This window comes from Zootoca vivipara, chromosome Z2 (assembly GCF_965207765.1).
Source record: "Zootoca vivipara chromosome Z2, rZooViv2.hap1.1, whole genome shotgun sequence".
In the NCBI taxonomy this organism is placed as follows: Eukaryota; Metazoa; Chordata; class Lepidosauria; order Squamata; family Lacertidae; genus Zootoca; species Zootoca vivipara.
In genome coordinates this window covers 4,972,238-4,996,183 of record NC_142585.1, presented here as the reverse complement: position 1 = coordinate 4,996,183, position 23,946 = coordinate 4,972,238, and the positions used below count along the sequence as shown (strand labels likewise).

General features: G+C 47.4%; 2 protein-coding genes across 3 annotated transcripts in view; one reads left to right on the top strand and one right to left on the bottom strand.

The window, feature by feature from the left end:
• The first annotated feature begins 1,527 nt into the window (after positions 1-1,527).
• Positions 1,528-10,441, top strand: LOC132591546 (protein bunched, class 1/class 3/D/E isoforms). Its single transcript, XM_060270627.2, has 3 exons — positions 1,528-2,225; positions 7,023-7,068; positions 9,406-10,441. The coding sequence occupies exons 1-3, from the start codon at positions 2,065-2,067 to the stop codon at positions 9,706-9,708; spliced, it is 510 nt and encodes a 169-aa protein (XP_060126610.1). The 5' UTR covers positions 1,528-2,064; the 3' UTR covers positions 9,709-10,441.
• A 4,281-nt stretch (positions 10,442-14,722) lies between these two features.
• Positions 14,723-23,946, bottom strand: part of LOC118078628 (H(+)/Cl(-) exchange transporter 5) — a 47,744-nt gene continuing 38,520 nt past the window's right edge. For both annotated transcript variants that reach the window (XM_088665239.1, XM_060270626.2), the window contains 5 exons: positions 23,037-23,349; positions 21,754-21,940; positions 19,233-19,637; positions 15,486-15,702; positions 14,723-15,094 (listed from right to left, as the gene is read on the bottom strand). In XM_088665239.1, coding sequence (XP_088521365.1) covers positions 15,004-15,094; positions 15,486-15,702; positions 19,233-19,637; positions 21,754-21,940; positions 23,037-23,349 — 1,213 coding nt within the window. In that variant the 3' untranslated portion in view covers positions 14,723-15,003. The remainder of the gene's footprint in view (positions 15,095-15,485; positions 15,703-19,232; positions 19,638-21,753; positions 21,941-23,036; positions 23,350-23,946) is intronic.

Here is a 23,946-nt window from a genome sequence, read left to right as displayed (position 1 = left end):
CTGCTTGGCAGGGGGGTTGGACTGGATGGCCCTTGTGGTCTCTTCCAACTCTGTGATTCTATAATTCCATTATTCTAATATGGATTTTGGCAACAGACCTTTGCATTGTGCCACTTGTGCTAATTCTTCACCTGAGGCCAAAGAAGGTCTGTGGATATTCTGCTTGGGAGGATGGCGCAGTGCAAGTTTAGGAGTGCACAATCTTTCACGACACACATATTAGATGGGGGAAGGGAAGGAAATGCTGCCACCTCTAAATTGGACAGGTTAAAGCACAAAAAAATCATTCAGAGTAATAAAAGTATGCATGTTCGGCTTCCAAAAACAAGGACTGAATGAAATGCACTTATTCCAAGAGAGCAACAGTAAGAGAATTTTTAACCCAGTTAATGCTGCTGTCATTCATAGAATCATAGAGTTGGAAGAGACCACAAGGGCCATCCAGTCCAACCCCCTGCCAAGCAGGAAACACCATCAAAGCATTCTTGACATATGCCTGTCAAGCCTCTGCTTAAAGACCTCCAAAGAATACATTTTCCTCAGTGTTCAGCTTCAGTCCAAGTTGAAAGTTCATTTTCTCTTTCTCTTTATGAGTAGCAGTTTCCCCTTTAATAGCAAAGTAACTAAAAAGTTGAATTCCATAAAGTCACAGATTATTCTGCTTTAATACCTCATTTTGTTCAGGTTTTAGTTTAAGAATTAAGGAACAGCGACTAGTGTATATACTGGAAATTTCATATTCTCAAAGAACGCAGACATGGTGCTACATTTTGAAAGGACAATGCCCTTGTCAGGAAACAATTTTTAAAATGCTGTGCAGAGCTGGAAACAGGGTGTATATTCCATGTTTCTAAACAGAATTAGAGCAATACAACCCTAACCCTAGGGTTAAGGCAAGAAGGCAAGTAGCCAAGGCGACAAGGTAAGTAGCCAAGGCAAGTAGGCAAGGCGGCAAGGCGGCAAGGCAAGCAGGCAAGGTAAGTAGGCATGCAGCCAAGGCAAATAGGATAGACGGCAAACTGGCAGGGACAGTAGCCAAGGCAAGTAGGCAAGTAGCCAAGGGGGCAAGGCAAGTTACCAAGGCAAGTAGGCAAGGCGGCAAGGCAAGTAGCCAAGGCAATGAGGCAAGTAGCGAAAGCGGCTAGGCAAGTAGCCAAGGCAAGTAGGCAAGTAGCCAAGGTGGAAATGCAACTAGCCAAGGCAAGTAGGTAAGTAGCCAAAGCAGGAAGTCAACTAGCCATGGCAAGTAGACAAGGTAGCAAGATAGCCAAGTAGCCAAGGGAAGTAGGCAAGTAGCCAAGGCGGCAAGGCAAATAGCCCAGCCCAAGCAAGTAGGTAAGTAGCCAAGGCAAGTAGGCAAGGTAAGTAGGCAAGTAGCCAAGGCAAATAGGATAGACGGCAAAGTGGCAGCGAGAGTAGCCAAGGCAAGGAGGCAAGTAGCCAAGGGGGCAAGGCAAGTCACCAAGGCTAGTAGGAAAGTAGGAGTCACCCCGCCCAAGTGCGCACAGCTGGCGTCGCGCGCGCAGCATCCCTCCGCGGGGCGGGGCAAGCAAAACGGAGCGGGGCGACAGTAAGAGCCGTCCGACAGTGGAATTCGCTGCCAAGAAGTGTGGTGGAGTCTCCTCCTTTGGAGGTCTTTAAGCGGAGGCTCGACGGGCATATGTCAAGAATGCTTTGATTATAGGATCTAGGATTCTCTGGTTCTATGACAGCGGCTTGAGCGAGGGAGAGGAGGCGGCGGCGGCGGCAGCGGAGGAGGAGCCATAGGGCTTAGTGGCTGGGGCGCCCCCTGGCGACCAGGCCTAGAGACGGCCCTGGCTGTTAGACACCTCGGGCGAAGGCTTGCGGGGTGTGGGTGTGTGTGTGCCAAGGAGGAGGTAGCTAGCTCTCTAACCTAACCACGGGGACAGCGGGTTGGCTGGCTTTGCCCAGCCCAGGAGATCGCTGGGTTCCTGTGGCTCAGAGGAGACCTCTCCTTGCTTGGGCAAGAGGAAGATCTCGGTTTGGGGCATCTTGAGATCTCCTGCTTGGCTCTTGGAGACCGGGCGCGGGAGGGAGCCATCCATGTCGACCTTCTCCGAGGAGGAGAGCCGGCGACGGGGCTACCAGCGGGGGCCCCGGGGCAACCTCCCCAGGGCCACCCCCAAGCAAGCTTTGCTGCAGCTGGTCTGCCAGAAGCGAGACCCCGCCGACAGGACCCTCCTCTCCATCCTCTTCTTCCGCAGGTGGGTGCCGCTAGGGGTCGTTGGGCCACCTGTCCTCCTGGGTGCTGGAGCTGAGAGAGGAGGGCTTGGGGGCGGGGGGGGGCTGGATCATAGAATCCTTGGCAGCAAATCCCACTGTCGAACAGCTCTTACTGTCAGGAAGTTCTTCCTAGAATCCTTGAGTTGGAAGAGACCACAAGGGCCATCCAGTCCAACCCCCTATGATTCTACTAGCTGACCCGGCCACGCATTGCTGTCAGCCATCTGTCAAGAATCATAGAATTGGAAGAGACCACAAGGGCCATCCAGTCCAACCCCCTGCCAAGCAGGAAACACCACCAAAGCATTCTTGACATGTGCCTGTCAAGCCTCTGCTTAAGGACCTCCAAAGAAGGAGACTCCTTGGCAGCAAATCCCACTGTCGAACAGCTCTGACTGTCAGGAATGTTGAGGTGGAAGCTTCTTTCTTGTAGTTTGAATCCACTGCTCCGTGTCCGCTTCTACCAGCACTGATGGGTAGATACGAAAAGACATAGAAATAAAAAGACATAAAAATAAAAAAGGCACGCTTGCATGGTAGGGGGTTGGGCTATATCACCCTGGGTGCCCCTTCCAGCTTCATCCAGTGGCAGTGGAATTTGCTGCCAAGGAGTGTGGTGGAGTCTCCTTCTTTGGAGGTCTTTAAGCAGAGGCTTGACAGGCATATGTCAAGAATGCTTTGATGGTGTTTCCTGCTTGGCAGGGGGTTGGACTGGATGGCCCTTGGGGTCTCTTCCAACTCTATGATTCTATGATCCTTCAATGTTGACAGACCTGAGATTACGGTCCTTTTCGGTTCTGCATCCTTGGCTGTCGCCGAGTGGGCGTTTCCCCGGAGCAACAGGAAGCACGCCAGCCAACACGTGTTGTTTGTGCGAGCGGGTCTGGGCGGGTCTTGCCGCACGTCGGGACCCCAGAAGCAGCTGGAAGATTCCCCCGAGGAATGGGGATGTGGATTCAGAGGAGGCCTGGGGGTCATCTAGTCCAACCCCAAGTAAAGCACCGTGAAATACAGGGCTGGCTCTAGGTATAGTCCCGGTGGCGCGGGGCGCCAGAGCGCTGAGCCGGTAGGCGGGGCGCTGCATGGCAAAGCCGCACGGAAGCCATGCTGTGCGCTGCAAGGGCGGGGGCGCCGGGGCGATCTCCGCACCTCAGCACCAGGGCAAGATGAAATCATAGAATAGGCGGGTTTGGGGGGGGCAGCCAAAAGGCGGGTAATAATAATAATAATAATAATAATAATAAATAATTATACCCCGCCTGTCTGGCTGGGTTTCCCCAGCGTGATGGTGATTTTGATGATTCAGTCATGATTCCAGAAATGAATTCGCCGGGTTGGTCAATAGGAAGGTGATGCCAGCAAGGCTGAATCTTTGCGTAAAACGAGGGAAGAAATCATAAAATTATAGAGTTGGAAGAGACCCCAAGGGCCATCCAGTCCAACCCCCTGCCAAACAGGAAACACCATCAAAGCATTCTTGACAGATGGCTGTCAAGCCTCTGCTTAAAGACCTCCAAAGAAGGAGACTCCACCACACTCCTTGGTAGCAAATTCCACTGCCGAACAGCTCTTACTGTCAGGAAGTTCTTCCTAATGTTGAGGTGGAATCTTCTTTCTTGAAGTTTGAATCCATTGCTCCGTGTCCGCTTCTCTGGAGCAGCAGAAAACAACCTTTCTCCCTCCTCTATATGACATCCTTTCATATATTTGAACATGGCTATCATGACACTGCAATCCTACGGTTGCAGTGTCGGAAGGTAATTAGACTGGTTGACCTTGGGTGTCCCTCCTATTACCCGTGTTTCTCCGAAAAGAAGACACCGTCTTATATTTATTTTTCCTCAAAAAACAACACTATGGCTTATTTTCAGGGGATGTCTTTTTTTCTTCTTCCTCCTCCTCCTCCTCCTCCTCCTGCCATGGCGGGCATTGCTGCTGCGCCTATCACTATGGCTTATTTAAATAGGTGGAAGATTCCACCTAAACATTAGGATGAACTTCCTGACAGTAAGAGCTGTTTGGCAGTGGGATTTGCTGCCAAGGAGTGTGGTGGAGTCTCCTTCTTCTTTGGAGGTCTTTAAGCAGAGGCTTGACAGACATATGTCAAGAATGCTTTGATGGTGTTTCCTGCTTGGCAGGGGGTTGGACTGGATGGCCCTTGTGGTCTCTTCTAACTCTAGGATTCTATGATTCTATGATATGATAGCCATGTTCAAATGTATAAAAGGATGTCATATAGAGGAGGGAGAAAGGTTGTTTTCTGCTGCTCCAGAGAAGCGGACACAGAGCAATGGATTCAAACTACAAGAAAGAAGATTCCACCTAAACATTAGGAAGAACTTCCTGACAGTAAGAGCTGTTCGGCAGTGGAATTTGCTGCCAAGGAGTGTGGTGGAGTCTCCTTCTTTGGAGGTCTTTAAGCAGAGGCTTGACAGGCATATGTCAAGAATGCTTTGATGGTGTTTCCTGCTTGGCAGGGGGTTGGACTGGATGGCCTTTCGGGGTCCCTTCCAACTCTATGATTCTATGATTCTACTAGCTGACCTTGTGGTCTCTTCCAACTATGATTCTATGATTTTCGGGCTTAGATTCCTTGAATGCTTAAAAATCCCACTACGGCTTATTTTATGGCTACGTCTTATTTTTGGAAAAACAGGGTAGATAAGGAAATACATTAAAAACAAAAAAAATCATAAAAGACATAAAAATAAAAATGCACGCTTGCATGGCAGGGGGTTGGACTAGGTGACCCTGAGTGCCCCTTCCAGCTTCGTCCTCCAATGTTGACATTCCTGAGATTACCACCTCGGGTTCGTGTCCTGGTGTGCTGGCTGGCCGGGAACTGGGAGTCCTGCCAGGAGCAGGATCCGCCCAGCAGCTGGAACTGGCCGCCTGCCAAGCAGGGAGAAAAAAAATTTGGATCAGGAGAGGTGGGGAAGAGAACGGCGTGTTCTTCTTCCCAGGAGAGGAGGAGGAGGTGGCGGGTTCGAGGTCCGCACGCCAACATTATCAGATGATCCGATGCTTTGGGTGGGTTAGATTTTTCCATACGGAGCTGCCTGCTTTGGGGGGTTACGTCTGGATAACTCTGGGTATCCCTTTTTGTATGGAGATTCCTGTGTTTCAGGGGGTTGGCCTAGATTTTCCTTGTTTTTTTGTGACAAAAATAGAAATCTGTAACAAATTTGGATAACACTAAAATGGGGACCCAGGTGGCGCTGTGGGTTAAACCACTGAGCCTAGGGCTAGGGCTTGCTGATCAGAAGGTCGGCGGTTCGAATCCCCGCGACGGGGTGAGCTCCCGTTGCTCGGTCCCAGCTCCTGCCAACCTAGCAGTTCGAAAGCACGTCAAAATGCAAGTAGATAAATAGGGGAAGGTAAACGGCGTTTCCATATGCTGCTCTGGTTTGCCAGAAGCGGCTTTGTCATGCTGGCCACATGACCTGGAAGCTGTACGCCGGCTCCCTCGGCCAATAATGCGAGATGAGCGCTGCAACCCCAGAGTCGGTCACGACTGGACCCAATGGTCAGGGGTCCTTTTACCTTTACCTTACCTAAAATAAAAGAAAAATATCTTAGTTTCAGTTTTATAATTTTGGATTATATAATTGTTGGCCCTTCTATTTCATAATAAAAGACATTACAGTAATTGGAGATATAATTGGATTATATCTCCACTATATAAGGTTCAGTTTTATGTATTAGGTATGGAATGGAATGATGAAAGGTAATAGACGATAGAAAATATGATGCATATATATAATAAAAAAGAAACAATATTGATGTTAGAATAAGGTATGTAGAAAATGGTTAAACTGGTAGAATAAAGGATAAGTTCGGATCAGGCTGAGAAGTCAAGGGTAAGGGGAAATGGTGAGGGAGGGGGAAAGGGGGGAAGCTATTTCTATTTCAGAGAAATGAAAATAGTCAAATGTAATATTTGTTATAATCACTTTTTATTGTGAAGTTTATTTTACTTTGTGATAAATGTTGTATATTGTAATAAAGTTTAATTTTAATATTTAAAAAAATAAATAAAATAAAATAAAATAAAAGACATTACAGTAAAATAAAACATATAAAAGTAAAATAAAAAACATGTAAAAATAAAAATACATTATCAACTACGTAATCATAAAAATGCATTAAAAAGAAATGCATTAGGGGGGGAAATACATAAAAATTAAAAATACACAATGCAAGACATCATAAGAAAGTAAAAGACATCACAATAAAAAGACACAGTGAAAATTAAAAATGTACAATGGGCGTCCCTTCTCTTGGGGGATTCCTGCTTTTTTGGGGTCGGGCTAGGAGAGGGTGCTAGAAGGGAGGTTTTTGGCACAGTCTGACCCACAACATGTTTTGCTCCCTCCTTATGTAATCTCGACGTGCCCCCGAAGTTGAGGCATCTCTCAAAGCCGCTTCCTGTTTTTCTAGTCCTGCGTCTGCTGGCAGCCAAGCCCCGATCTCTTGCCAGGGAGCGAGGAAAAGGCGTGTGGTGATCCCAGAATGATGGAGAAGGGAAGGGGACCCTGGGGGGTCATCTAGCCCAACCCCCTGCAATGAAGGAATCCCCCAAGAGAAGGGACACCCAGTGTCATCTAGCCCAACCTGCTGCAATGCAGAGATGAGGTTGGCAGTGGGTGCAGGCGGGCATAGGTGTGGAATTCCCTGGGTTAGAACATTGGGTTAGAGCCCCACCTAGTGGCCCTCAGAAAAGGAGCCGATCCGGGTCTCACTCTGCTTTCCCTTCTTCTTTCCCTCTCTCACTGCAGTGATCCAGATTCGAGAGCCATCGGCGACAAGATTGAGCAGGCCCTGGTGAGTCTCGCCTTGAGGGGGCTGGTGCCTGTCCACTCCATAGCTGCCAAGTACCCCGTTTCCCCCAGGAAACCCCCGTTTTTACTTACCTTTTCCCGGTGGTCCCCCGTATCACTTCGCCTCCCATTTTTCTCCTGCCGGCGGCCCTTTTTTTCCTTTCCGATTTGCCCTTCTATAGGCACCAAAAATGGCCGCCGACCAGCTTCAAAAGTTGCATCTACGCATGTCTTTTTTTAAAAAATATATTTATTATTGCAAAGAACAATACATACATATATATACAGTATATAAATTCAATTTTCATAACGTTTACATACGTTTAAAATCCCAAAAAGACTAATATGCAATAAAGAAAGAAAAAGAAAAGGGGAGGGAAAGAGAAAGAAGTAGAAAGTTAAAAAAGGAGAAGAAAAAGAAAAGAAAAGAGAGATTGGGGGGGGGAGGAAAGAAAAGAAAAGAAAAGAAAAGAAAAGAAAAAAGAAAGAAGGACTGTATCAACAGTCATCTCTTATCTACATTTGTTACAGTACTTCCACCGCACTGAACACAGAAATAAACCTTTCAAAACTTTTATACAGTTGTCCTCTCAATAACAATCACGGTTACATATACTACGAGACGAAGCACTTTAAACTTCTTTTTATACATTTACCCTGCATAGTTATTCTAAACACAACCATGTTTCCTTCCCCACTCCTAATTTCCTTAAATATTTGTTTAGACATTCCCACTGGATTTTGGTTTTATTCTAGGTTTGTTACGTATCAAGTCTGTTAGTTTGGCTAGCTCCAGGTATTCACAAAGCTTATCAATCCAGACCCCTTTCGTTGGTATAATAGGTTCTTTCCAGACTTTCACAATCATCATCATAGCTGCTGTTGTTGCATATAGGAAAATGTTGATCTTATCTGATGGTATATCGCTGTTGAGAATTCCTAGTAAATATGGCTCTGCCCTTTTGCTAAACGGTGTCTTAATTAATGTTTGAATTTCTTGGTGAATCATCTCCCAAAACTTTTTTATTCTAGGGCACAACCACCATAAATGGTACGTTGTCCCTATCGCCTGTTGACATTTCCAGCATTTGTTGTTACTGCTTTTATTTATTTTTGCTATTCTTTCTGGCGTTAGGTACCACCTATAGTATACTTTCATAAAATTCTCTTTTAATGTATAACAGGCTGTAAAGTTAATTCGTTTCTCCCAAAATTCTTTCCATTTAGTATAGTCTATCGTATATCCTAGATCTTGTTCCCATTTTGTAATATATTTATCCTTTATTTCCTGCTCTTGTTCAGGTTCCCTTAGTACCCTGTACATTTTCGAAAGATTTTTATCATTAGTATTGAAAATTTCTTTCTCAAACCTTGTATTTATTTCACCAAACCCCCTCGTTTTAATATCCTTATCAAAAGTTGCTTTCAATTGGAAGTATTCGAGCCACGATAATCCTTTAACCTTAAGTTCTTCATATTCTTTAAGTTTAATAATTCAATTAACGTTGTCTGTTAATTCTCTGTATGTGGGCCATACCTGTCTTGCATAACATTTTAGGGTGGCATTTGCCTCCACTGGTGATGTCCACCAGGGAGTTTTCTCTATTATTTTTCCTTTAGTTCTCTCCCACACCTCCCATAGGGCCCTTCTTATAATATGATTTTGGAATTCTTTGTTTTTCTTTCCCTTTCCATATTATAGATATCCATGCCACCCATAAATTTTGCTTACTCCCTCTATCTCCAAGATATCAGGTTTTCCTAAGGTCAACCAATCTTTTATCCAGATCCAGCAGGCTGCCTCAAAATATTTTTCCAAGTCCGGTAAGGCAAATCCGCCGAGTTCCTTTGAATTCTTTAAAATTTCCATCTTCATTCTTGCCTTTTTGCCCTGCCATATAAAATCAGCTAAATCCTTTTGCCACTCTTTTAAGTATTTTGTTCCGATGATGATAGGGATGTTTTGGAATAGGAAAAGGATTTTGGGTAAAATTGTCATCTTGATCATGGAAACCTACGCATGTCCGGAAGTGCATAGACGTGACTTCCGGTGTCGGCGGCGGCCATTTTTGGTGCCCATAGATGGGCGGGGCGACACCGGAAGTTGGTGTCAACGCACTTCCTGACATGCGTACAGGCGACTTTTGAAGCCACCGGCGGCCATTTTTTGGTGCCCATAGAAGGGCAAAGCGACACCGGAAGTTACGTCGATGCAACTTTTGGTGTCACACGGCTGCCAGTCGCGGATTCTGCAGTCCGGGACTTGGAAGGTAAGGTCCACTCTGCACCCATTCCTCTTGAGATTCCTGCCCTTGACTCAACCCCAATCTCTCCCTGGCAGGAACTGGTGAAGACCCATCTGGTCTACACTGTGCGAGAGGAGGTGGACCTCCTGAAGGACCAGATCCGGGAGCTTCTGGAGAAGAACGGGCGCCTGCAACGAGAGAACCACCTGCTTAAGAACTTGGCCAGTCCAGAACAGCTCCAGAACCTCGAGTCCCATCGGCCCCTGAAGGTCCGGCCACCCTGTCCTGAGGACCCCCAAGCCCGGAAGATGAAGGTCCACCAAGACCTTGAGATCCTTCTCCCAGGTCCTTCTGGTTCCTCCTCCCTCAAAGCAGAACCTGGCATTCCTCCCTCTTGAAATTAACTTGGTGAGGCTCAGGTGAAGTTGGTGGTCCACCAAGACCTCGAGAACCTTCTCCCAAGTTGGTGGTCCACCAAGACCTCAAGAAGCTTCTCCAAAGTTGGTGGCCCACAAAGACCTTGAGAAGTTTCTCCAAAGTTGGTGGTCCACCAAGACCTGGAGAACCTTCTCCCAAGTTGGTGGTCCACCAAGACCTCAAGAAGCTTCTCCAAAGTTGGTGGCCCACCTTGTCCTTGAGATCCCACCCCCAACTGATTAACTCCAACTTGGGGACTCCTTCCCTCTCAGTCTGTTGGAGATCGAACGGGACTCAAACTCAGGACCGTCCTGGGATAAGAGGACCTAGTGGGGAGCAGCATGATGAAGAGCAGAGTTTCTTCCGAAGAAGTCCACTCACGTCTTCTGGGGAAGGAGATATCAGCTAGGTGGATCAGGGGAACGCTCTGGATATATTTGATCTTGTAATTTACCAAAGGTTCTCTCGTTGAATTTTGAAATTTAGCATTTACATGACATTTACATCTACCTCTATCTATCTATCTATCTATCGTTCTTGCTACAAGTTAATAAATAATAATAGGGTTCTCTTTGGGGGGGGAGAGGGCTGATTATTTTTCTTCCATTGATGATTTTTGCATATTCTGCATTTGCATATTCTGCGTTTTGCATATGGTGATTTTTAAACCTCCAGGGGATTGGGTGGTCTAGCAATAAATGGAAATGGAATCTTCTTCTGTGTCCTGCTCTGTCCGGTGAAGGAGCCTCCATGGGGTTGTTCTGGGCAACGGCACTCTGCACATGCTCTTGCCACTGCTGGGAGATTTTAATATAATCGTTGCAAAATCTATATATATATATATAAATGTTCACACTGCGTACGCGGATTTGACACCCTTCCATACCTGCCAAGTTGCTGTCGGAGAAATAAGGGACCGGGCCGGAAGTAGCAGACCGGAGGTAGTGCTGCCGCCATTTTGGAAATGGGCGGAGCATGCTCAGAAGCGACTTTTGGTGCTGCTTTGCCCAGTTCCAAAATGACCGCCGTGCCAGAAGTCGCACTGCAGCCATTTTGGAACTGGGCAGAGCAGCATCAAAAGTCGCTTCTGAGCAGGCAGACAAAAATGATGGACTACGCCAGGGGTGTCAAACTCAAATTCACCGGGGGCCGCATCAGCAGTTTGGTCACCCTCAAAGGGCCGGTTGTGTCTGTAGGACTATGTGGCCACTCTTTATTATCATAAATTATTGTCACTGCATTCAATTATTACTGTTTTTTGTAATAATGTAAGCCCATTCCCGCCCCCACGCGGATCACATTCCTGCGTTGTGGCGCGTGTGTGGGAGGGGATGTAAACGAGGGAAATTTGAACAAAAGGTGGGGATTGACGGCTTCCGGGGGGGGGGGCTCAACTAATCCTTCAGCAGGAAGGAGAAAGCCACTGCTGGGATTAAAAACCTGCAGATGGAAAGAGGGCTTCCCTCTCCCGCCCTGCGCACACCCAAACCCCGCTAGGCAGGATGCCACACGCTGCAACCCACCCCATGCTTTGGAGAGGGGCAGGAACATGCGGTGCAGCGCCAACTCCCTGCTTTGCTTTTGCATCCTCCCTCCTCAGCGCCAGAGTCCCTTCCCCTCGCGCTGAGGGAGGGCAGCGGATTTCCTGAGGAGGAAGGCGGCGGCAGCCCCAGCGGACGTGCATCTTCGCCTCAGAGCTGCTCTTCCCCCCACCCGCGCTGTTGTCGTCTTCGCCGCCGCCTCTCCCTACCGGGACTGCAGGCAGAGGAGGCTTGAAAACCTTCCCCCCCCCCAAAAAATTTCCCCTCCCACCTACTCAAACCGCGAGGCGACTCCATCTGGAGCCCTACATCACGAGGGGCTGAGAGGAGGCGGCGGCAGAGCGGGAAGAGCAGAAACCCGTGCCGTCGCCATCGCCTCCCTCCCGGCCGCCCCCCGGGGAGCAGCTCCGCCAGAACTGAGCAAAAGCCAGGCACCCTCCCGAGTGTCTATGAGGAGAAAACGGGGGAAGAGGGAAGAGAAACCCGGCTCCATCAAGAGAGCGGCTGTTGCGCTTCGCCTACTTCCCCCTCAGGCTCACTCCGCGTCCCTTTCGCCCGCTCGCTCGCCCACCTCCCGGATGCAGCCGAGGAGAGGAAGGGAAGCGGCGGGAGGCGGCTCCCCAGTGCCGCCTCACTCACTCTCGGAGACAACAGCAAAGCCCGCCAAAAAAAAATCCAGCGCTGCTCTGTCCCGGCACCAACTTTGCCGGCGGCGCCTGTAGGGCTTTCCTACCTCCTCGGCGGGCTTCCTCCTCCTCCTCCTGCATCTCACTTCCCCGTCTGGCCGCTGTGCCACCGCCTCCCTCAGCCTCATTCGAAATTGAAATTCCCTGGCTAAGGCCATCAGCGCGGCTCCAGCGCCCCGGCCTCCGCCTGCAGCCCCGCCCCGGTTTTGACCCACAGCCAATCGCAGGCTCCAGAACTACTGTCAGCGGCCATTGTCAGCGGCGGCTACGCGGGCCACATGACGAGGTCTGGCGGGCCGGATTAGGCCCCCGGGCCTTGTGTTTGACACCCGTGGACTACGCAGAATTAGCGAGACTGACTAGCAGGATCCGGGACCAAGGGGAAACAAAGTTTCTAAGAGATTGGAGTAAATTTGTGGACTATATGGAAAAGAACTGTAGAAGTTTAAAAACACTTGCAGGGTTGAAATAAATCCTACAAATTGACTTTAATGAGAAGATATAAAGGAACTGCGAGATAAGAACTGATTAGAAAACCTATTGAGGGGAGGGAGGGAAGTCAAGCTCGGCGGAGCATTGTTAATAGAAGATTGTGAGAGGAGTAAAAAGAGCGATGTATGTATTGTGTTGTTTTGAATGTTTGTTTTTGTTTAATGTCTTTAAATGTGTTTTAATTGGAAAATTTAATAAATTGTTATATATATATTTAAAAAGTCGCTTCTGAGCATGCTCCGCCCAGTTCCAAAATGGCCGCCGCGGCAGAATAAACCGGGGAAAAACAAAAAAAGCTGTTTTTTTCAGCTAGGAACAGCTGGGAAAACGGGGATTTCCCGGGGAATACGGGAGACTTGGCAGCTATGCACCCTTCCTCTGTAACCGCTGAACCAAATTGGATCAAATTAGGACACAACATTCCATGCCCATCAGGGAAGGATCTGGCATAATTTTTAAAATATTTTTTTAAACACCTTTCATACCTAAAATAATGATTAAACACAAAAAGTGGCGCCCAAATTAGACGTCACCAGCAAAGGCTCTGAAGACTCCAGCAGCATCCAATAGAAAAGGCAGCTATCCGAGGGCGGGGCCAAATTGTTATGTCATCAACCACCGCCCAAAGGGCCATTTCACACCCAAAGTCCAAGGTCGGACCCTGACACCCACCCAACAATCCAGGCCCTACCCCGACGTCCCCACCACCCCAGCCAAAGCCACAAAGGCCATTCCACCCCCAAAGCCCAAGGACGGAGACTCCACCACACTCCTTGGTAGCAAATTCCACTGCCGAACAGCTCTTACTGTCAGGAAGTTCTTCCTAATGTTGAGGTGGAAGCTTCTTTCTTGTAGCTTGAATCCATTGCTCCGTGTCCGCTTCTCTGGAGCAGCAGAAAACAACCTTTCACCCTCCTCTATATGACATCCTTTGATATATTTGAACATGGCTATCATATTACCCCTTAACCTTCTCTTCTCCAGGCTAAACATGCCCAGCTCCCTAAGCCATCTTGTTTGCTTTGGCCCAGTTGTCTTATCTGTTAAGGTCATTTTGTTAAGGTGTTAGCCACCCCTCCCAATTTGGTGTCGTCTGCAAACTTGCTCAGGATGCCCTCAAGCCCATCATCCAAGTCATTGATAAAGGTGTTGAATAAGACTGGGCCCAAGACAGAACCCTGTGGCACCCCACTAGTCACTACTCTCCAGGATGAAGAGGAGCCATTGATGAGCACCCTTAAATGCTCATTTTGTTGTACTATGTACAATGACAATAAAGCTATTAAATTCTATTCTATTCTATGTGGCCAGCATGACTAAGGTGCTTCTAGCGAAACCAGAGCAGCGCATAATAATCTTATTAACAACAATAATAATTTGATTATTTATACCCTTATTATTATATCTCTGAGCCCCTCTACTCTGTTCTGCTGCTCCTTGTTCATGATTATGTATTTAGACATATTTAATTAAAGCAATATAAAATAATTATGGTCATTATTATATCATTTAGGAATTTATGGGATTTTATGAAATTGAAACAAAATAAAAACACAATTACAACCCCCCCACACACACACACATACATACACACCCATTCCAACCCCCCAGGAGCATATAATTTAGTTACAGCATTTAAGATGGTTAAATTACCCAGAAAAACTGTCTGCGAACAAACGCCGTCTACCTTGGCCAGTAAAGCAAGATGAGCGCCGCAACCCCAACCTTTCCTCCTATTGAAATCCTGCCCATGATATTGGAGGGTCCTTTCTGAGGGCAGCAGCAGCAGCAATAGCGGGTGGGAGAAGTCGGTGGCGCCATCTTGGAAGAGGGAAGGCACCCTTTTGGCACAAGGCAAAGGAAGTGAGGGCGGAAGCTGTCTTTCAAGGGCTAAAGGCACATCCGCCATCTTTGACAAGGGCACTGGTGCCACTTTTGAAGCTGAAGCAAAGACGCCATTATGAGAAGCGGCAAGAGGGGAGGGACTTTCAAGGAGAAGCGGGCAGAGGCGCCGCCGCCATTTTGGAAAAGGGCAAAGGCACCATATGAGCGGGAATTGCCACGTGAAGTGGGCAGAGGAGGCGCCGGCGCCATCTTAGAAGAGGGCAAAGGCACCATATTATGAGCAGAGAGTGGGCAGAGGCGGCATTGGCGCCATCTTGGAAGAGGGCAAAGGCACCATATTATGAGCAGGAAGTGGGCAGAGGAGGCACCAGCGCCATCTTGGAAGAGGGCAGAGGCGCCCTATTATGGATATGGATGAAAAGAGAAAGCGATCAAGATCTATTTCCAGTTTATTTCCTTTATTCCTTCCATATTCCATCCCAGATTCCTTCCAGATCTTACTTCCAGATTCTATATCCAATAAAGTCACTTCTTCTTCGAGAGAAAGCAAAATCTCCGCCAAATTTCCATAGTGCAATTTTGTAGAAAAAAGAAAGAAAGAAGACATGATTATCATTTGATCGATCGGGATTTCCCATTAAGAAAAAGAGAGGAGTCTAGGCGAGAGGTTCATGTGGGAGACGGCATTTGCGCCCGGCTCCCGAATCCAGCTTCAATTGAAAAGGATGGAATCTGGATCCTGGTTGGCCAGTTGTGCAATGTGCTTCAAAACGTCCTTTTTGGTGATGATTCCCAGGAGTTTCCTGGAAAAGGAAAGAGCAGTTAATTTGGAGGACAAGGGCGGCGTATATTCTCGAACTCAGCTCTTCTGCCGAGGTTCCTAATCCGGGGCCAGGGTGAGCAAAAACTGTGATTTTAATGGACTCGATTTAAATCCAACCCGCCCTGGTCTAAAAATTCAGGATTCCAAAAAGGAAGCCTTCCTCTGCTTGTCCATATGACACCCAGCACCCGTGTCTCGCACCCGGCACCCAGATGTCTCGCACCCGGAACCTCACTCAGTCCCCGCACCTCTTGCACCCGTCACCTTTGTGTCTCACACCTCGCGCCTGCACTCGCCACCCAGCGCCTCTCACACCCGTCACCTGTGTGTCTCACGCCCACTGCCCACCCGCCTTGCACCCACTGCCTCACCCGTTGTGCGTCACCAGGCACTGTCGGAGGCCCAGCTTCCGGAAGATGTCCACCACGATCTCCATGGGCGTGTGGTCGGTGACGGTGAAGGGGCTGAGGTCGAGAATGGGGCGGAGGTTCAAGACGGGCGGCGAGTTTGGTGGAAGTGGGGGTGAGTGGTCGGAGAAGGAGACCAACGAGGAGGTGACGATCCCCTCTTGGGTTTGGCGGGCGTTTTCTGGAGGTGGGGGGGGAGAGAGAGGAGGTTTGGTCTGGGTGCAAAACTCGGCTGCTTTACCCCCCCCCCCTTTTTTTACAGCGTTGGTGGCGTTTCAATTGATCCCAAAGGGGATTTCATAGAATCATAGAACCCTAGAGTTGGAAGAGACCACAAGGGCCATCCAGTCCAACCCCCTGCCAAGCAGGAAACACCATCAAAGCATTCTTGACATAGGCCTGTCAAGCCTCTGCTTAAAGACCTCCAAAGAAGGAGACTCCACCACACTCCTTGGCAGCAAATTCCACTGCCGAACAGCTCTTACTGTCAGGAGGTTCTTCCTAATGTTGAGGTGGAATCTTCTTTCTTGTAGTTTGAATCCATTGCTCCGTGTTCGCTTCTCTGGAGCAGCAGAAAACAACCTTTCACCCTCCTCTATATGACATCCTTTGATATATTTGAACATGGCTATCATATCACCCCATAACCTTCTCTTCTCCAGGCTAAACATGCCCAGCTCCCTAAGCCGTTCCTCATAAGGCATCGTTTCCAGGCCTTTGACCATTTTGGTTGCCCTCCTCTGGACACGTTCCAGTTTGTCAGTATCCTTCTTGAACTGTGGTGCCCAGAACTGGACACAGTACTCCAGATGAGGTCTGACCAGAGCAGAATACAGTGGTACTATTACTTCCCTTGATCTAGATGCTATACTCCTATTGATGCAGCCCAGAATTGCATTGGCTTTTTGAGCTGCTGCATCACACTGTTGACTCATGCCAAGTTTGTGGTCTACCAAGACTCCTAGATCCTTTTCACATGTACTGCTCTCAAGCCAGGTGTCTCCCTTCCTGTATTTGTGCCTTTCAATTTTTTTGCCCAAGTGTAGTACTTTACATTTCTCCCTGTTAAAATTCATCTTGTTTGCTTTGGCCCAGTTCTCTAATCTGTTAAGGTCATTTTGAAGTGTGATCCTGTCCTCTGGGGTATTAGCCACCCCTCCCAATTTGGTGTCATCTGCAAACTTGTTCAGGATGCCTCAAGCCCATCATCCAAGTCATTGATAAAGATGTTGAATAACACTTGGTCCAAGACAGAAGCCTGTGGCACCCCACTAGTCACTACTCTCCAGGATGAGGAGAAGCCACTGATGAGTACCCTTTGGGTTCGGTAAGTCAGCCAGTTACAAATCCACTGAGTGAATTTGGAAAGGTAGCAGGTTTTAAATTGAATAAATCAAAAACCAAAGTATTAGATAAAAATTTGGATGGTAAGGAAAGAGAAAAATTACAAGAAACAACTGGTTTATCTTTTGTTAAGAAAGTAAAGTACCTTGGTGTTAATATGACGTCAAAGAATTTGAATCTATTTAAGGACAATTATGTTAAAATGTGGAATGAAGTTAAGAATGATTTAGAAACCTGGACTAACTGTCTCTGTTGGGCCGTATAGCTACTGTTAAAATGAATGTATTACCAAAGATGTTGTTTTTATTCCAATCGTTGCCAATAATTGATAAGTTGGATTGCTTTAAAGAATGGCAAAAGGTTTTATCGAAATTTATATGGCAAGGGAAAAAGCCAATAATTAAATATAAGATACTTACTGATGATAAACAAAGAGGAGGCTTTTCCCTGCCAGATTTAAAAATTTATTATGAAGCGGCTACCTTTTGCTGGATGAAGGATTGGTTTTTGTTGGAAAATACAGACATTTTGGATTTAGAAGGCTATGATAATGTTTATGGTTGGCATGCATATTTATGGTATGATAAAGTAAAGGCCCACAGAGGCTTTAAAAGTCATATAATTAGAAAATCATTGTACAGTGTTTAGTCCAGGTACAAAGATCTGTTAGAAAGAAAAACACCTAAATGGATTTCACCATTGGAGGCCAAGGTTCGTAAAAGAGTAAATATGGAAACCAGTTGGCCGAAATATAGAGATTTGTTGATTGAAGAAGGAGACCAATTTAAGTTGAGGACTTGAAATGTAAACTAGATGATTGGCTCCAATACCACCAGATAAATGAAGTTTTCAAAATGGATAGATTACTTGGTTTTCAAACAGAGAGGTCAAAGTTGGAAACAGAATTGTTAGAACCTAAGACGAAAATACTTTCCAGAATGTATAAATTGTTGCTTGAGTGGCATACGAAAGATGAACAAACAAAGAATGTTATGATTTTGTGGGCAAAAGATGTTGGTCATAATATTATGATTGAGGAATGGGAAAAATTGTGGCATGAGAATATTAAGTTTACTGTGTGTAGTTTATTAAAGGAAAATTTAATGAAGATGATGTATAGATGGTATCTTACACCAGTAAAATTGGCAAAGATATATCACAATCATGATAACAAGTGCTGGAGATGTAAGAAAGAAGTAGGTTCCTTTTACCACATGTGGTGGACGTGTCCACTAGTAAGTGACTTCTGGAATAAGATTTATAATGAACTCAAGAAAGTGTTGAAAAACACATTTGTTAAGAAATCAGAAGCATTTCTAGTGGGCATTGTAGGGAAGGAGATTCCAAAGAAGAATTTAACCTTTTTTTAAGTATGCTACGACAGCAGCGAGACTTTTGATTGCCAAGAACTGGAAACTACAAATACTACCAACGATCGATGACTGGCAGATGAAGATGATGGAGTTTATGGAATTGGCTGAGATGACCGGAAGTATCCGCAACCAGGGAGAGGAAGCGATGGAAGAAGAATGGAAAGATTTTAAACTGTATTTTAAAAAAATATGCTAAAGTAACATATTAGATCAGAAATTAAGTTGTAAATAAACTGTGGAATTTAGGAATATGTAATATCAAAGGAAGAAAATAAGGTTATAAAGGTAAGGTAAAGGGACCCCTGACCATTAGGTCCAGTCGTGACCGACTCTGGGGTTGCGGCGCTCATCTCGCATTATTGGCCGAGGGAGCCGGCGTACAGCTTCCAGGTCATGTGGCCAGCATGACAAAGCCACTTCTGGCGAACCAGAGCAGCACATGGAAACGCCGTTTACCTTCCCGCTGTAGCAGTTCCTATTTATCTACTTGCATTTTGACGTGCTTTCGAACTGCTAGGTTGGCAGGAGCTGGGACCAAGCAACGGGAGCTCACCCCGTCACAGGGATTCGAACTGCCGACCTTCTGATCAGCAAGCCCTAGAAAATGATGTAGAATTTGCTAAACATAAATGTGTTAAAGAACCACAGAGAGGGAAACCCGAGGAGGTCCCATTACACCATGTGAAGTAATATGAGAGTTGTTACTGTATTTGTTTCCTTTTTCTTTTCTTCTTTTCTGTATCTTTTTTCTTTTTTTCTTTATATATTGTTGCTATTTTTGTGAAAATACTAATAAAAATATTTAATAAAAAAAACACAAATCCACTGAGTGGTATCATTGTCTAGCCCGCATTTTACCAGCTTCTTTGAATTGAATCTGGACCTGGACCTGAATCTGGATTTGAATCTGGACCTCAACCCGAAATCGAGAGGACGAGGATAATGCCGGCGAGGCTGAACCTTTGGGTAAAAGCGGAATTTCTCGAACCCTCACCGATGGAGATGAGCAGGTCCCTCCGCAGCACGAATCCAACCAGGCGCTGCGACTCCCGGGAGAGCACCACGGGGTACCCGCTGTAGCCGGTGGCGCCCAGAACCCCCTCTACGTCTCCCAGGGTCATGGCGTCTTGTGCCAGGGCGGTCAGGGGTGGGTCGGCGGGCCGGCGGGGGCGCATGGCGTCCGAAGCCAGGGTCTTGTGGGCAAATTCCTCCTTGGCCTCGAGGAACGGGTAGCCATTGAGGCGGATGTGGGAGTCGTAGATGCCCTGGCGCCCAGCCGCTGCGTCAGCCACCCACTTGCTGGTCACGGCAGCGGCCATGAGGGGGACGATGTACTCCAGGCCGCCGGTCAGCTCAAACATGATGACCACAAGGGAGACGGTCATGCGGGTGACGCCACCTGGATGGGGGGGGAGCAGAACCAGCAATTATTTAAAATCAATATTTAAAATGTAAACAAAAAATTTAAATTTAAAATATTAAAATTTAAATTTAACATATTAAAATTTAAAATGAAAATTGAAATCAAAATTCTAAAACAGAAATTGAAACTGAAATTTCAAAAATTTGAATTGGTTTTTTTAAATTTAGGATTTATTTCTGGATTTCAATGGGGTTTTCGGGGTTTCAATGGGATTCTGTTTATTAAAATGGGGTTATTAACATTTAAATAGGTTTTTTTCTGGATTTCAATGGGGTTTTATTTTTAAAATTTAAAAGTGTTTTTTTAAAAAATTCGACGGGTTTTTTGATTTAAATCGACTTTTTAAATTAAATCTGATATTTCTAATTAAGTCAGGTTTTTTTTTATTAATATCAGATTTTTCACCTTTATTGTATAACACGCACCGAACCATAACATGCACTTAGATTTTAGAGGTGGGAAACCAGGAAAAAAAAATCCGAATAAAATGTTGTACTAAACTATTTCATAAACAACCGGTGCCGTATATCAGCATAATATTTCAACCATGTAAACTGGACAGCAGTCAACAGTGGCATTAAGAACCACCATCGCTATCTTCAGATAAAATACCGTCTTCGCTTCCCTTGCTAATGCCACATTTTTTGAATGACTGTATGATTTCCTTCTGCACAGAGTGCCAGGATGTTTTCACCCATTCACAAACTTGACTGATAGTGGGCCACTTCATTTCATAGAATCCTAGAATCCTAGAGTTGGAAGAGACCCCAAGGGCCATCCAGTCCAACCCCCTGCCGAGCAGGAAACACCATCAAAGCATTCCTGACAGATGGCTGCCCAGCCTCTGCTTAAAGACCTCCAAAGAAGGAGACTCCACCACACTCCTTGGTAGCAAATTCCACTGTTTAACAGCTCTTACTGTCAGGAAGTTCTTCCTAATGTTGAGGTGGAATATTCTTTCTTGTAGCTTGAATCCATTGCTCCGTTTCAGTTTCTCGGGAGCAGCAGAAAACAACTTTTCACCCTCCTCTATATGACATCCTTTGATATATTTGAACATGGCTATCGTATCACCCCTTAACCTTCTCTTCTCCAGGCTAAACATACCCAGCTCCCTAAGCCGTTCCTCATAAGGCATCGTTTCCAGGCCTTTGACCATTTTGGTTGCCCTCCTCTGGACACGTTCCAGCTTGTCAGTATCCTTCTTGAACTGTGGTGCCCAGAACTGGACACAGTACTCCAGGTGAGGTCTGACCAGAGCAGAATACAGTGGTACTATTACTTCCCTCGATCTAGATGCTATACTCCTATTGATGCAGCCCAGAATTGCATTGGCTTTTTGAGCTGCTGCATCACACTGTTGACTCATGTCAAGTTTGTGGTCTACCAAGAGCCCTAGATCCTTTTCACATGTACTGCTCTCAAGCCAGGTATCACCCATCCTGTATTTGTGCCTTTCATTTTCTTTGCCCAAGTGTAGTACTGGTACTTTACATTTCTCCTTGTTAAAATTCATCTTGTTTGCTTTGGCCCAATTGTCTAATCTATTAAGGTCATTTTGAAGTGTGATCCTATCCTCTGGGGTATTAGCCACCCCTCCCAATTTGGTGCCATCTGCAAACTTGCTCAGGATGCCCTCAAGCCCATCATCCAAGTCATTGATCAAGATGTTGAATAAGACTGGGGCATTAGCTTAATCAGCCACAGCTCTCATTCGCCCCGCGCAGTATTGAACCGCTCTGTCACCGCTTGCTGGGGTGAAATACAATATCCAACCCGATATTTTATTTAACACAGTTTTTTAATTTAACACAATTTATTAAATTTAAATTGGATTTTTTATTTATTTAAATCAGATTTTTAAAAAATTTAAATCGGGTATGTTTTTGATTTAAATCGGATTAAACCTTCACCTGTTTGCAAAAAAGGAAGAGGGTGAAATGATTGAAATTAATCTTATTTAATTAAAAAAAAAGACAGAAAATTTACGATTACAAAAAGGAAACCTTCCTCTAGTTGTCAACATAAAGAAGATGCCAGCAAGGTTAATGTTTTTGTAAAAAAAGGATCTATAACTTCCGCCGCCACTCACCCAGGCAGGCGGCCGCACCCACCATAGCGTAGAGACCCGGGGTGATGCAGTCGGCGCCCGGTTGGCACCAGCCTTCGAAGAGCACCCAGTTGGGGTGGTGGAGGGCAAGCTGCTCCATGCCAACACCCAGCAGGCGCCCGACAATGGCGCCCACTGCCATGCTGGGGATGAAGAGCCCCGAGGGCACCTAAGGGAGAAAGCGGGAGAAGTCAGTGGCACGGGAAACAGACAACCCAGCTGTGCCCTCTCCGGCGTGGGTGCTAGGGGAGCAGGAGGGAAACGTAGCGCCCTGCTGTACCCTGTCCAGAATGGGTGCTAGGGGAGCAGGAGGGAAACGTAGCGCTGAGCTGCACCCTCTCCAGCCTGGGTGCAATGGGACCAGCAAGGAAATGTAGTGCCCAGCTGTACCCTCTCCAGTGTGGGGGCTAGGGGAACAGGAGGGAAATGTAGCACCCTGCTGTACCCACTCCAGGGCGGGCGCCGAGGAAGCAGGAGGGAAACGTAGCGCCTATCCAGCATGGGTGCCATGGGAGCAGGAGGGAAACGTAGCACCCATCTCTACCCTCTCCTGCGTGGGTGCCATGGGAGCAGGAGGGAAATGTAGCGCCCATCTCTATCCTCTCCAGGGTCGGTGATAGGGGAGCAGGAGGGAAATGTAGCGCCCAGCTGTACCCTCTCCAGCATGGGTGCCATGGGAGCAGGAGGGAAGCGTAGCGCCAAGCTGTACTCTCTCCTGCGAGGGTGCCAAGGGAACAGGAGGGAAACGTAGCGCTCAGCTGTACCCTTTCCAGCGAGGGTGCCGAGGGAAAGGAAGGGAAACATAGCGCCCAATTGTACCTTCTCCAACGTGGGTGATAGGGGAGCAGGAGGGAAACGTAGCGCCCAGCTGTACCCTCTCCAGTGTGGGTGCCAAGGGAACAGGAGGGAAATGTAGCGCCCAGCTGTACCCTCTCCAGCGAGGGTGCCAAGGGAACAGGAGGGAAACATAGCACCCAGCTGTACCCTCTCCAGTGTGGGTGCTAGGGAAACAGGAGGGCAATGTAGCGCTCAGCGGTACGCTCTCCAGCACGGTTGCCAATGGAGCTGGAGGGAAATGTTGTGGCTAGCTGTACCCACTAGCAGCCCACAACCTGAATTGGGGTTTGGGGGGAGACGCTGTTCATGGCTCCCCCCAGGAAGGCGCAGCCGTATATTTGCCGTTGACGGTATCAGCGCAACACCAGCAGAACATCACCACCATCGGCGCACAATCTCGGCGCCGCAGCCGCCCGCCCAGCTCTCACCTTCATCCCAAAGGTGAAGACGGTGATGACGCCCTTGAGGGCCAGGGCCAGGGCCAGCTGCCACATGGCGCGGTGGACCCCGGGGCCGGCCAGTCGGTCAGGCCCCTCCCTGCCCGCTCCGGGGGTGCCGTTGCGGACGTAGTCGCAGAGCTGCGAGGAGTCAAGGCGCCCACAGTCGTTGAAGAGCTCCGAGATGAGCTCGCTGGTGCTCATGCGCGTGTACTGGTTGGGGAAGGCCAGGATGGCCGTAGCCGCTGTCACCACCAGGACCTCGGCCACCGGGTAGCGGCCCAGCTGTGTCGTCTTGCGCCGCCTGCCGGCGAGAAATCCAGGAAAAGTAAATTAAGCAGAGGCTTGGCAGCCATATGTCAAGAATGCTTTGATGGCGTTTCCTGCTCGGCAGGGGGTTGGACTGGCTGGCCCCTTGTGGTCTCTTCCAACTCTAGGATTCTATGAAATTAAATTTTATAGAAATTGACATTGCATGTTCACTCAAGAACAGACATGCAATGGCATGTAGAAAAAATGGCGGTGTTGTTATTGTTACTATTAAATATTGTTATTACTTTCTTAGGATGCAATCAGCATGCCTGTGCATTTTTACTCTAGGCGGGCTTACCTTCCAAGTCCCGGACTGCAGAATCCGGGACCGGCAGCCGCGTGACACTGGAAGTTACGTCAATGGAACTTCCGGTGTCGCTTTGCGCTTCTATGGGCACCAAAAGTGGCCGCCGCCGGATTCAAAAGTAGCTTCTACGCATGACCGGAAGTGCGTCGACGCAACTTCCGGTGTCGCTCCGCCCATCTATGGGCACCAAAAATGGCCGTCGCCACCACCGGAAGTCACGTCTACGCACTTCCGGTCATGCGTAGATGCGACTTTTGAAGCCGGCAGCGGCCATCTTTTGTG

What these genes read in the sequence shown, in the direction of transcription:
- LOC132591546 (XM_060270627.2), top strand. Translation starts at nt 2,065, where the DNA reads ATGTCGACCTTCTCCGAGGAGGAGAGCCGGCGACGGGGCTACCAGCGG. An exon ending in TCCATCCTCTTCTTCCGCAG is followed by an intron (nt 2,226 to 7,022) that starts GTGGGTGCCGCT and finishes CTCTCACTGCAG; the next exon opens with TGATCCAGATTCGAGAGCCA. An exon ending in ACAAGATTGAGCAGGCCCTG is followed by an intron (nt 7,069 to 9,405) that starts GTGAGTCTCGCC and finishes TCTCCCTGGCAG; the next exon opens with GAACTGGTGAAGACCCATCT.